At 44.6% G+C, this 12,938-nt stretch overlaps 1 protein-coding gene across 26 annotated transcripts in view; it reads left to right on the top strand.

The window, feature by feature from the left end:
* The window catches only part of RBFOX1 (RNA binding fox-1 homolog 1), a 1,171,625-nt gene that overhangs the window by 1,120,797 nt on the left and 37,890 nt on the right, over positions 1 to 12,938 (top strand). For all 26 annotated transcript variants that reach the window (XM_060260455.1, XM_060260432.1, XM_060260436.1 and 23 more), the window contains one exon: positions 7,346 to 7,410. In XM_060260455.1, the coding sequence (XP_060116438.1) occupies positions 7,346 to 7,410 (65 nt within the window). The remainder of the gene's footprint in view (positions 1 to 7,345; positions 7,411 to 12,938) is intronic.

Below are 12,938 nucleotides of genomic sequence, written 5' to 3'. Positions count from 1 at the left end.
TTAGGAAATATATCAGAAGTTGGCTTTCCCTGAGCTAAGCCGGGCTGGTGATATCAGAGGAAGGGCTTCATAACAGCCAGGCAGGATCTTATCAAAGGTCCGTCTTGTCCAGCACTGTTTCCCAAAGGGCCAACCAGAAGTCTTGTGGAAGCCCACATGCAGGAATTCTCTCTTGTGTATTGACAACATATATTCCTCAAAGGTGTACCACCTCTCTCAAGTGAGCTTCCTTTAGGAGGCCTGCTGATAGCTGTAGCTGCCCATGGTCTGTTCCAGCCCATGGATTCTTACATGCCACCAGGGTTGGAATTCTAGAAGGATCTCCTTTGTGTATTAGGCCACACACCCCTGATTTAGCCAATCCTCCTAGCGCTTACAAGGCCTAATATGCAAAGGAGCTCCTGCTTAGAATTCCACCTCTGCATGCCACATTCTGATCATGCTCCTCTTGGGAAGAGGTACAGCCTTCCCCCCCCACCCCAGTCATTAGGCTTCCGTTATACTGTTTTCTTTATTGATTGATAGCAGAACAAGTGGCCAGGGGAGAGTTTGAAGGGGAGATTTGACAGTTGAGAGGAGGGACACATAACCCTTCCCCCGGCCAGTCTCTAGCATTTTTCTTCACATTGCCTCCCACACCCCTTTTCACCCAGCTGAGTTTCCTGATGCCTGTTTGCAAAAGTGGTAGTTGAAGATGAGACATGTCTCCCTGAGTCTGACTTCTCAGCATCAGAAGATCATGCCTTCCCTCCACCCCCCGCCCCCCCTCCCAGCTTTCTCTACTTATTTAAAACATTTATTAGGCCCCTTTCTAGCTTATGGCAGCTCGCTGACGCTGATAAAGCACAGCACGCAATAAAAACATAAGAACATAAGAGAAGCCATGTTGGATCAGGCCAACGGCCCATCCAGTCCAACACTCTCTGTCACACAGTGGCAAAAAATTATATATACACACACACTGTGGCTAATAGCCACTGATGGACATAATGCCAGAATTTGAAATCGCTTCTCAGGACAGCTACAATACTTAGTCAAATGCATTCCTGAATAAAAGTAGCTTCAGCTACCTCCAAAAGTTCAAAAGTGAGGAGACCAGGGAGGCACACTTCCCTGGGAAGGAACTTGGCACCTCTTTGGTGGTTGCCCAGGTTTCCAGCTCGCTTGATCCTCCCTTCGAAATCCCTCAACAAGGAGGACGTGGGAAAACTGAATCGAGAGGGAATTGTAGGGTTGACCAGCTCACACTGAAGTCAGGGGATGCCTTTTCAACATGTGCTCCCTGCTGCCCTCGAGCTGGCCATGAAGGGGGGGGGGGGGGGATGGTGCTAAAACAAGGGGACGTCAGCAGCATCCCAGTGTCATTCCCTGTGAGTGACATCAGAGCATTTAGAGAAAATGCCGTGGTTTAACCATAGAGTTCTGCCCAAATACAAACACATCGTCGGTTTTACTGGCAACATGCTGATGTCACTTCTGCTGTGCACAGGAAGTCCAGTCAGTGTGTTGCCACCACCTGGTAAGTCCTCCCTGTCCCTGCCAGTTTCTAGGGGACCCTGGGCAATTGTTTAAACTTCCTCGAAGACTTAGCACAAAGTTGGAGTCCGGTAGCTCCTTTAAGACCAACGACGTTTTATTCACAGTGTAAGCTTTTTGTTTGCTAGAAGCACACTTCATCGTGAAAAGGGGATCCCAAGGGCCCAAGGACAGGTGGGAACTGAGTACCTTTTACCCTAGCAACAAGCCCATTCCCATAATAGGGTCCGCTTTTGTCATTTCAGGAATAAAACAGGCATTTCTGTGCAGAATGGGATCACCTGTTACTAGTCTGTTCCAGAGATATTACCTATTTTTTTACAAATTTTGCCCCACCATTTCTGCTTGAAAATCCCCATCTTGATTTTATTTCTCCCTGGTCCAACCGGTGAAGCTTTAATTTCACACCCTTTGACATGTCCTTGTGCTGAATTTTCCCCATTAACGCGATGTAATCATGTTAGTTTTACAGATAATGGCATAAAATGGGGTGGAAAGAAATAAAGCGAGGATGCCAGCGACAAAAATGGGTGAAACGAAAAGCTAAAAGAAAACAAACGTCCAATGGTACCTTAAAAGACTGCACTTTTATCCATGGAGTGAGATCGGATCCACCAAAGGATCATGCCGGAATAAATGTTGCTTGTCTCCAAGGTGCTACTGGTCTTCTGTTTTATTGCTATCAACCTGCCCAGCTAACCCTGTGGAATGAAGAGATGTCTGCACATTCCTGCTTTGCCCATACCAGTCCCACGATTGCTTAAGGCAGTGGTGTACTTTCTCACAATGCAAGAACTCGTGGGCATTCGGTGAAGTTGCTGAGCGGTCGGGTTAGAACGGATAAAAGGAAGTACCTCTTCACCCAAAGGGTGATTAACATGTGGAATTCACTGCCACAGGAGGTGGTGGCAGCTACAAGCATAGCCAGCTTCAAGAGGGGATTGGATAAAAATATGGAGCAGAGGTCCATCAGTGGCTATTAGCCAGTGTGTGTGTGTGTGTATTTTGGCCACTGTGTGATACAGAGTGTTGGACTGGATGGGCCATTGGCCTGATCCAACAGGGCTTCTCTTGTGTTCTTATGTGACACAGAGTGTTGGACTGGATGGGCCATTGGCCTGATCCAACATGGCTTCTCTTATGTTCTTATGTGACACAGAGTGTTGGACTGGATGGGCCATTGGCCTGATCCAACAGGGCTTCTCTTGTGTTCTTATGTGACACAGAGTGTTGGACTGGATGGGCCATTGGCCTGATCCAACATGGCTTCTCTTATGTTCTTATGTACCAGTAAGCTTTCTGCTACATTGATTGGTGCCTCTGCCCCAGGGCGTATAATTTATTAAGGAGCGGTATCAGTATCCATGCCAACTGACTTGGCCACTGTGACTGAGAAACAACTTTGAGGTTCAGGGAGGGGTTTGAATGCTGAGTATGTATGTGAGTTTAGAGATACAAATACTAGGGTAACATGGCCTCTTAGTTTGATGTGAAAATCTAGGATTGACAAAATCTAGATTGTCCGGTGGAGGGGTTTCAGGGGTGTTCTGGAGGTTGGTGGGGATGTTGTATGGGGGATGCTCGGGTTTTGGGGTAACCTCTATGGTTAAATTGGGTTTAAACCATAGAGTTTGCCCAAAAACCTGAGCATCCCCCATATGACGTCCCCAACGTGATGATGTCACTTCCAGGTGATTGTGACAGGAAGGGTTTCCCCCACTGTCCAGCTGGTCTGCAATGGCGAGAAGCCCCCAAAAGCAGAGGATCCCCTGCTGGGACCTGGGGACTGGCAACCCTATCAAAATCCATCTAGCTTTGCCTGATTCGAAGAAGGTGATGATATTGGATTTATATCCCGCTCGGAGCCATCACAATCTTCTTTACCCGCCCCCCTCCCAACAAACATCCTGTGAGGTAGGTGGACAACTCCTGCGAGAGCTATGGCTGACCCAAGGTCATTCCAGCAGCTGCAAGTGGAGGAGTGGAGGAATCGAACCATCCCAGATGAGAGTCCACGCACTTAACCAAACTAGGTGGAACCAACTCTGCTTTCAACAGATAAAAAAAAAGTAATATGCTCTGGGGGGTGTAGCCAGACATGACTGCCCTGCTGCAACTGTTTATCCACTATACAGCACTGGTCGAAGAGAAATGCTGATTGAGCCTTGCAGAGACCCCCCAAAGAACACTAAATCCAGTCAACTGAGTGATAGTCTCTCCTTTCCCTTCCCTCTCTTCTCGCATGTGTTCCTTTTTAAGCTATGAGGACACCATCAAGTCTCCTAAGAGAAGGGGGTGAACAGATTCCAACGGGAATGTTAATGTTGTTTGCCTTATCTGCGGAGTCTGGATTCTGGCTGTTAATTGGCATTCGGCAAGGTCTTTGGGAAATGGCTGATGTGAGGCTCTGGTCTATTGAACAGGAAGTAGGGCTGTTTTCACAGTTTGATCATCAATGCATCATTGCACACAGTTCCTTTCCAAGATGAGTGTGTGTGTATGTGTGTTTCTTCTTTTGCTTGCTTAATTGAACAGTTTTGCTTACTGTCACATACAAGTAAATGTTAATTCTGCAGGGAAAGGAACCCTTTGTCTCAGGGAGGTTCCATAGCCCAGTTACGGCTGTGAGCATTTGCTTTCAATGTGTTCAAAGGCAGAAGTTTTACACGGGTTACACAGAGAGAGAAAAATAGAGACAATGCTGTGGCATGAATGGAGGATCAGAGTAGGAGGCGGAAGGTCTGGGTTCAAATCATCCATTCCCATGAAGCTCATCTGAGAAGGAGCTGCGTATAGTTTTATGTCAATAAAAAAAATCTAGGAGATAAACGTCCACAGGTTGTGCTCTGCGTAACAATGCATGGGTCCAATCCTTTTGAATCTTTCTTTCTCACACCCCAGCCTCACAGGGTGGTTATGATCAGAAAGTGAAGGGGGAGAGAAAGAGAGAGAGCCATGTATTATTTATTTAATTTATTTTAGTATATTTCTATTCCGCCTGTAGGGCTCAGGGCGGAGTACAGCATATGATAAAACAATAAAATACAATAAAAACATTGTAAAAACAGACAGCTCAACAGCACTCAGAGAAGTTTACCGTATCATATATTGCCCAGCCTGGCCGTCTCACATCATGATATCTCATAGGGATGGCAGATATCTCATAGGGATGGCAGATATCTCAGAGGGATGGTGGCTCAGTGGTAGAGCCGCCCTGAGCCACTCGATGGGAAGGGCGGGATATAAATCCCAGATAAATAAAATAAATAAATAAATAAATAAATAAAAATAGAGCATCTGCTTGGGAAGCAGAAGGTCCCAGGTTCAATCCCCGGCATCTCCAAAAAAGGGTCCAGGCAAATAGGTGTGAAAAACCTCAGCTTGAGACCCTGGAGAGCCGCTGCCAGTCTGAGAAGACAGTACTGACTTTGATGGACCCAGGGTCTGATTCAGTATAAGGCAGCTTCATATGTTCATATGTTCAGATGATAATCCACAGGTGACAGTGCTGATAGGGGAGGCCAACCAGATCAAGAATAGACGCCCGCCGCCTCAACTAAAAGCCTGGCGGAACAGCTCCGTTTTACAGGCCCTACGGAAGGCGAATGAGCCAGGTAGGGCCCGGATCTCTGCAGGGAGCTGATTCCACCCCTGAACACAATAAATATGAGACAGAAAGGACTCTGAGCACCTTGAGTCAGACCTCCTTGGTTGAAGTCATGCATAACCTTTGGCTTGGTTAAACTCTGGTTTCATATGCCTGAATGCTGTTTCCTCACTAACTTTAGCTAGTAAGAGGGATTCTTGGCCAGAATTTAGTCCCAACTTTGAGAGTTTTATAGTCCTGGGTTTTTTTTTTCCTGTCTGAATGCAGGAATTGTGGCTCCACCCCATGTCGCTTAGTATCACCTCCCTAGGGGCTCAGAGATGCAGCAGTGCAATCAATTCGAATTCAGTCCTAATAATGATAAGAGTCATTGTCGGAGGTTTGAAACAAGTACTTATTCAGTTAATAGAGAGTTCAGGGCTTGCAGGCTTGATAGCACGTGCCCCATTAGCATCTGTGTTAGGCCGGATGTTTGTCACTCGTGAGCTACTCTGATTGGAAGTAAGAACTCCTGGCTAGAAGGCAAGGGGAATGGCAAGGGAGTTTGGGGAAGTGGAGGACAATGGACCCAAGTTCTCCACAGGTTTCTAGGTCCTGAGCATGAGTGCCAAAATGGCCTCTGTATCTCCAAAAGATGGCAGCGGGTGGCTTTTCCCCCCATCAGTGCCGTTCCGCCATGAGATTCGTGGATGGTGGGGTGCAACATCCAGCAACCCAGCATGGAAGACCCTACAGGACAGCAGGCCCAAAAGTTCAGTAGCCAAAGCTTACAGAGAGAGTAAATCAAGGCAGAGCTTGGAACTTGTCACTCTAGCTGGGTTCTGTCCACAGCATGTGAGTGACTGCCATGAAGGAAGCAGAGGCAGGTGGCTTCCATTGATGGTAACAGATCTGCATTAAAGGACCTTCAGCACTGAAGAAAACTTGACCTGTCAAAGGAAACCTATTGCCTTCCATCTCTCTCTTTTTTTCTGGGCAAACAGCCCCACTGGTGGCCTCAGGCTACTAGCCACAGAGTCACGTCCGTTGATGACATTTGTATATGATAGGATCAGAGATCTGTATATGGTCAGCGTCTTTACAGGTCCTGCTAGTACAGAAGAAGTCACATTACATTAACCTAAACACCACTCCATAGATCTGACCAAAGTCCATCTTAGCTCGCATTTGGTTTCCAGACCCAGTCCGCAAATCACATCTTGTGGCACTTGCAAGCTGGGCTGAGAACCACCCCTTGTGCTTGGTAGCCAAAGGGATTCTAGGGGCATTTTCCCACAGAGCTTACCTCGGAGCGACGTCCCTCTTCGCCGCGCAGCGTCTGCGCGGATTTCCCACCAACTGCTCCGCATAACCAGGAAGTGCCGGACCTTTTGCGTCGCAGATGTAAACCGCTAAAAAACAGTTTACGTTAGCGACGCAAAAGCCGTGGCTCTTCCTGGTTATGCGGAGCAGTTGGTGCGAAATCCGCGCAGATGCTGCGCGGTGAAGAGGGACGTCGCTCCGAGGTAAGCTCTGTGGGAAAACGCCCTATGACAGCTTGTGAGGTTTCCATTTTGCTATGCATGGCTTAATAGCTATTATTTGACCTCTCTCCCACAAATGTTTCAAAAACCACTAGTGGTAATTGCTGCATTTTGTGATTCCGGAATGTGACTGAAGTTAAACTTTCATTTGTGTTACGGACCACAGTTATGGGAGCCCGTGAGTTTATGCCTCTCAGCTCAATCAGAAAATGGACAAATCGCTTGTAGTTGTGTAGGGGAGGACTGGCCCAGGGAAGCTTCTCGCAGGTTCTTGTCTTGAAGGGCTGCACATAAAGAACCAAGCTGAACTTCCACGGCACTACGAGTGACTTGGGCCCCTCAGCTCAGACTCAAACAGCGGTGATTGTTGCAATGGCTGCGGACCCGCATATTGTCTCTGCACATACTGCTGCCAGGTGTGACATCATCATCCCCATAAGCCCAAGAGTGAGCCAAGCAGTCTCTTTGGTTCTGCCAGGGACTGATGGTTTCTTTGCCATTTGAACATCTCTGCCCGCCTCTGGAATTGCCTTTGCCAACAAGGGCACCATTTGAGAACCTCCATAGCAGACCATGAAAATCATAAAGCAGCTGTCATGGATCACGTGGAGTGTCTTCTGGGTTGTTGTCCTTTTCCCTGACTTACAGCCGTCTGATTTAGAATGTGTTTGTTTTTCAGGGTGGTTATGCTGCCTACCGGTATGCCCAGCCCACCACAGCTACCGCAGCTGCCTACAGTGACAGGTAAGAAGCAACTGGTTGATTGAATTTCTACTTCGCTTGGAGCTGGCGGTACCTAGAAGTCTTGGAATCGCCTTGGTTTTTAATGTTTTGTTGCTCTGCACCCAACACAACTGTATAGTGGTAATCCATGAAGAGCCATCCATAGAGAAACTACTGTTCACCTTAAGGGCTGCACACCATCATGTAGTTGGTAATTTTCATTAAGAGAGGTTGAATGATCTATCACGCTCCCAAGTTCTGTAAGACTCCATCATCTAACTTTAGATTATTTTTTCAGCCTGTGCTGAAACCTCACTGGAGTCCAGAGGTATAGAAGATGGACAGACCCCAATAAAATGTATCTGTTTTAGAATGGCTCAGCAGAGAATCCATGAAAAAGAGAAGGACGGACTCTTTGTCCTGAAAACTTTCCTCAGTTTGGTTGACATTCTCAAAACCCCTCGGAGTAATATATACATTCAGTAGAATCAGTGGTAAGAGACTTCTCCAGACTACAGAAGTGTACATGGGGTTCAGTGTTCCCCATGCACTTGGAAAACAATACCCTACCAGTGAGAAGTCTAGGCAGATTCCTACTTTCTAGCATGCACAAAAGCTTGTACCTTGAATAAAACTTTGTTGGTCTTAAAGTTGCCATTGGACTCAAACTTCATTCTTGATACATGTTTTGTATTAACATTGCAATCTAATTTTATGTCACATTTAAAGTAGCAATAATGCATATTCAAATGCTCTCCCCTCAAAATCTGGGAGACATTTGAAGAAAATGGGCAAAACGAATGCACATTCAGCTCTCCCCCGTGACATGGGCAACTCAGATCAGAAAAGCATATTCCATAAATAACTCAGGGGAATTCAGACGCGACCCCAGCCAAGGTCTAGGAAAAGCTTCATCCCTCGATTCTACTGAACGTATATGGTAGTCTCGAATAGGTTTTGCCACAACAGGTGTCTCAAAATACACTTCACTTCAAACCAAACCCAGTAGCCTGTATCCTATCACTCTGCTCAGCCCAGCTAGATCATTCTCCCGGGCCAAAGACATGGCTTCCAGTGGGAGAAGCACCAACCTCCTGTTCTGTTGGAGGAAGGCTGAACAGTGTGGTATGATAAAAACTACTGAACACACGGCTGAGAAATCTTACCAGAACTCTCGATTTTCTTTGAAATTCCTGGGGTATTCTGCTTCGGAAGAGCGAACGTTCAGAATTTCACTTCAAGTGAAACTTCAACAGGAATTCCTGGAAAATGCTCAGGACTTGAATGTTGTCAAGATTTAGGTCAATACAACATTGCTAATGGGGAAAAGAACCAAGAGACCCCAGCCTTAGCTCAGCGTCATGACGCATGTTCTGTATACACAAGGCTCTACATTTGATCAGTGACTTCCACTGACTGACAGTGCCCGAAGGATGGTCTACCTGAAACCACCTCTGCCAGCCAACGTAGATAATAGTAGATGGTCTGATGATCCGATTCAGCATAAGGCAGCTCCATATGCTTAATAGCCTAAAATTATGATCCTACAAAGCTCTGAGATTTGCTTTGGAATCCCAGACCAGAAAGCATGTTGGTCACCACCGAATGGTTAGAATAATAAATTATATGTGCCAGTAAAGTCATCGCAGATCTTCCTCCCTAGAGAGAACTTGCATAGCACACAGATGTGACACTTTTGAAAGATGCCAGTTCCGACATCAAAGGGTCATTTGCTGGCCACCGAGTATTAAGGAATAAATTTTTGAGGTTACAATTGGATAATGGCCTCATACACATGAAATCAAAGTTCTTGGGCCATTCATAGTTTCTTTTCCTCTGGTCACTTCAAGTGAGTGTGTGAACAAGAAGGACTAAAAATGTCCCCTAGGTGCACATTTCAGTTTGAAATTAAGGAAGAACTCTTCTGTGCTTTTTTCCTTCCCTGTTTGGAGTCACTCCTTTGCCCTTTTGCTATTTTGGCAGCCGTTTTCTTCTCATCTTCATTCTTCCTGAAGTGTTCCCAGCCAATCAGGTACCACATGCTGGATTTCTGAAGGCTGGCTGTTGTCTGATGTTTAAATGGACAGCATCAGGGTAGAGTAAATAAGAAGACAACCAAGTTACACAGCAGAGCAATACACCATCGCCATGCATCAGATTTTGTGTTTGGCTTTACATCTCCCAGCTGAAGGTCTCTGTAAGAGACCCATAACGTGCCTCACCTCAGCTGTTTTGAGAGCTTTGCTTGAACAAAAAGGAAGACAAATACAGGGCAATAAGCAATGATTCTAAGCCTTCCTCTCCCCAGTTTAAAAGATGTAGCTGACTAATTGATGCACAAATTAAATGAGAAACATACCGGTACATCCCTTTTATGGAGAAAGTTTGGAGTGGGAAAATGGAAAATGGCATGAAAACAAAAGGAATGTGGGTTCAATTGGCATGAGGGAGAAGAAATTTGAAAGAGAACCTTGAAAAATATCCCTAATGCCATAGAAAGCAAAATAATAGAACTCACTATCTGTTCCCATTGGCCAAGATCAGACACATGGCTTTTCTTGTGTGCGTGGACTTATTTGCTACAAGGGACAGACCCCCTGCCTGTATCATATCTGGTTTTTAAAAACCCCTCTGTTGCAAAAGGCATTTCCAACATGGCAAATGGGACAAGTCTAAAAACTGGAAGCCTCTAGTCCCCTTGAGTGTTCAGGGCCTTGGATCAGGACGGCCACATTCTGGTTTCTTTTCCAGATCAACCCAACAGCCCAAACTCTTTCTTTTCTTTGTTCACATCCCAGAAAATCCTCCCATTTTGAATTTCAGTTTCCTTTTCATTTCTTAGGGTTTTTTTTTTTGGGGGGGGGGGGAGGTAGGTTAATAATTCATAACTTTCAAACCCAAAGCTTGAAGGGAGATGAATATACACATAAAGGGTATATTCAAAATGGCCCATTGAAATCAGCTTTAATCCAATAAAATGTATCCGCTTAAAACTCTGATTGTAAAAATGACCCCAATTCGTATTCGTTTATTAACTTAACTGAATCTCCATTTTTTTTTTTTGTTCCTAATGGGAATTCAGGGTGGTTAGAAACATCAATATACAAGTGAGATTACTGTTTTAAATTTATTAATATGTAATATCATGCAGACTAAAAAAATAAGCATAATCCAACCATGGCTGAAAATGAGTAAAGCTACAGATGTCCAGGATTAGTTGAAAGCAAGCCTCACAGCCCCCATGGATACAAAGATTTACTTTGGAGTAAGATCTGACAGGGATGAGCTATTTCAATAGTGTGTTAAGCACATGAGTTCATACAGAATCAATGGAATTCATAGCTACTTACGGGGCGGTTTTAGAAAAAGCCCAGCTGGAACTCATTTGCATATTAGGCCACACCCCCTAAATCACCATTGTTGCGCACTGGGCTTTTTTGTAGAAAAAGCCCAGCAGGAACTCATTTGCATATTAGGCCACACACCCTGACGCCAAGCCAGCCAAAACTGCGTTTCTGTGCATTCCTGCTCAAAAAAAAGCCCCGGTTACTTAACTGTGGTAAGGTGGTATTCAGTATCATTGAAATAAATCTGAACCCTCTCAGATCAGATAGTCTCAATTCGCCTTTTGAAAGAATAACTGCATCTTCTCTCTTATTTTTATTAAAATTATATGGAGGTGAGAAATACTAATTTTTTAAAAATAGTAAACTTGCACTTAAGAGGGCTAACTTGGTCAAAATAGCAACATCCATAAAAACAGCTGGAGTTGTTACTTCCAGAGCTATTAGCTTCTCTAGTAAATGGGAGACTTACATCACCTTAAAGGCTATCTTAAAAAAAAAAAATAATTTGGCATACATTTTCATGGGCAGATGATAATGACCATGATTTGGAACTATTAGTTCCTGTAGAATTAGATTCTGTAAACGGAAATGTACGTATCTTGATTTTTTTTTAGAATGGATACAGTGTCTACAGATTTTCCTTTTTTAAAATAGATTTTAGCACTTTGACTGCAAATGGAAAGATGGAGGCACATATAACCCCCCCCCCCCCAAAAAAAGGTAGATGAAAGACGCAAAATTGAAACTTACTTCAAAAAGGTTGCAGAATTTTCCATATGTCTAACATAAATTCAGACTTGGTTAGTTTAGTAGTTGTGCAGGTTGATTCAGCCTTCCATCCTTCCTAGGTCAGTAAAATGAGTCCCCAGCTTGCAGGGGGGGAAAGTGTAGATGGCTGGGGATGGCAATGGCAAACCACCCTGTAAAAAGTCTGCCGTGAAAACGTTGTGAAAGCAACGTCACCCCAGAGTCGGATACGACTGGTGCTTGCACAGGGGACGACCTTTTTATGTAGGCAGAAGAGCAATACAAGCATTCATGGGGCAACTCTTGACCTCTAGTTGGGAAGGACCACTGGAGGAAGCTCTGTGAAAATTGTTTATATATATATATATATATATATATATATATATATATATATATATATATATATTATAAAAATAAAATGTCTGAAGGTGGAGCAAATAGATTTTTGAAGTGCTGTTCATGGATTCAGTTGCTGAAAGGAAACCCCGCCCCCCCCCAAACTGCCAATATATCTATAGTGAACAATTCTATGAATGCTCAAACGCTCTGCATGCATGATTGTGTTCCCAAATGTGCTTATTATTCTGGTAATGAAGAAACACACACACGTGTTTGATGAATAGACTCAATTTGCATGAACTGGCTGAGGCATGCTGTGTCTGACAGGTAAGAAAGCTAACCCCTTTTTTTTTGTTTTGTTTTGGTTTTGTTTCTGATTTCCGGATGAGTCTTTATCACTCCAGTTCTGCTGTTTGCGCCTTTGTACGCGACCGAGTTTTCGTTTTCTTTACTTAAGGTTAAACAATTGTCTGGAGCGCTCCTCGGGAATTCTCATTCCATTTCCACAAAGGTGTGTCGTTAGCATGCGGCAATTTGAGTCTTCTCTCTGTCGGCTTGTGGAGCTCAAACAAACAAACAAAAATTGTTTCAGCATGTCCCAAAGTCATTCAAAGTTTAAATGAGCAAAAGAGAATCCCATAACTTTGAATTTTCAGCAAGTACTCTTTGGATCTCTCTACATCCATTTCAAGGGTCTGATACATTCAAAGATGTGTTGCAGGGTTCCAGAACATCCGTACTTTTGCATATAATAATATTAGAATATGATCTTCTACTGTAGTTTTGGAGCCTGAATGTGTTCTCAGCAAAGTGTGGGGTAGTTCCTACAGGCCTCCTTTAGAACTCTCCTTTCCCCTGGCACACCAGGTGTACAACTTACTACCACACAGCCAGATGATTCAAGTCAAGTGATGCTCTTTCCCACTTCCCCTAGGAGTGTCTGTGAAGGAGTTTGCCCTTCCCTTGACCACTGATAGACCAGCTGCGCTCAAGAAAAGGACATGCTCTGTTTAGTGGTGGGGGAGGGGAGAGAACAGGCTTCTAGATATTTCTAGGACATGGCAGGTAAACGAGGTTTGATTGGAGCATGTTTGGGGTGACAGTATGGCCAGAGAG

The sequence above is a fragment of the Heteronotia binoei genome, chromosome 20 (assembly GCF_032191835.1).
Source record: "Heteronotia binoei isolate CCM8104 ecotype False Entrance Well chromosome 20, APGP_CSIRO_Hbin_v1, whole genome shotgun sequence".
Lineage (NCBI taxonomy): Eukaryota > Metazoa > Chordata > Lepidosauria > Squamata > Gekkonidae > Heteronotia > Heteronotia binoei.
The sequence above is the reverse complement of the archived record's forward strand: the minus strand, read 5'-3'. Positions and strand labels throughout refer to the sequence as shown.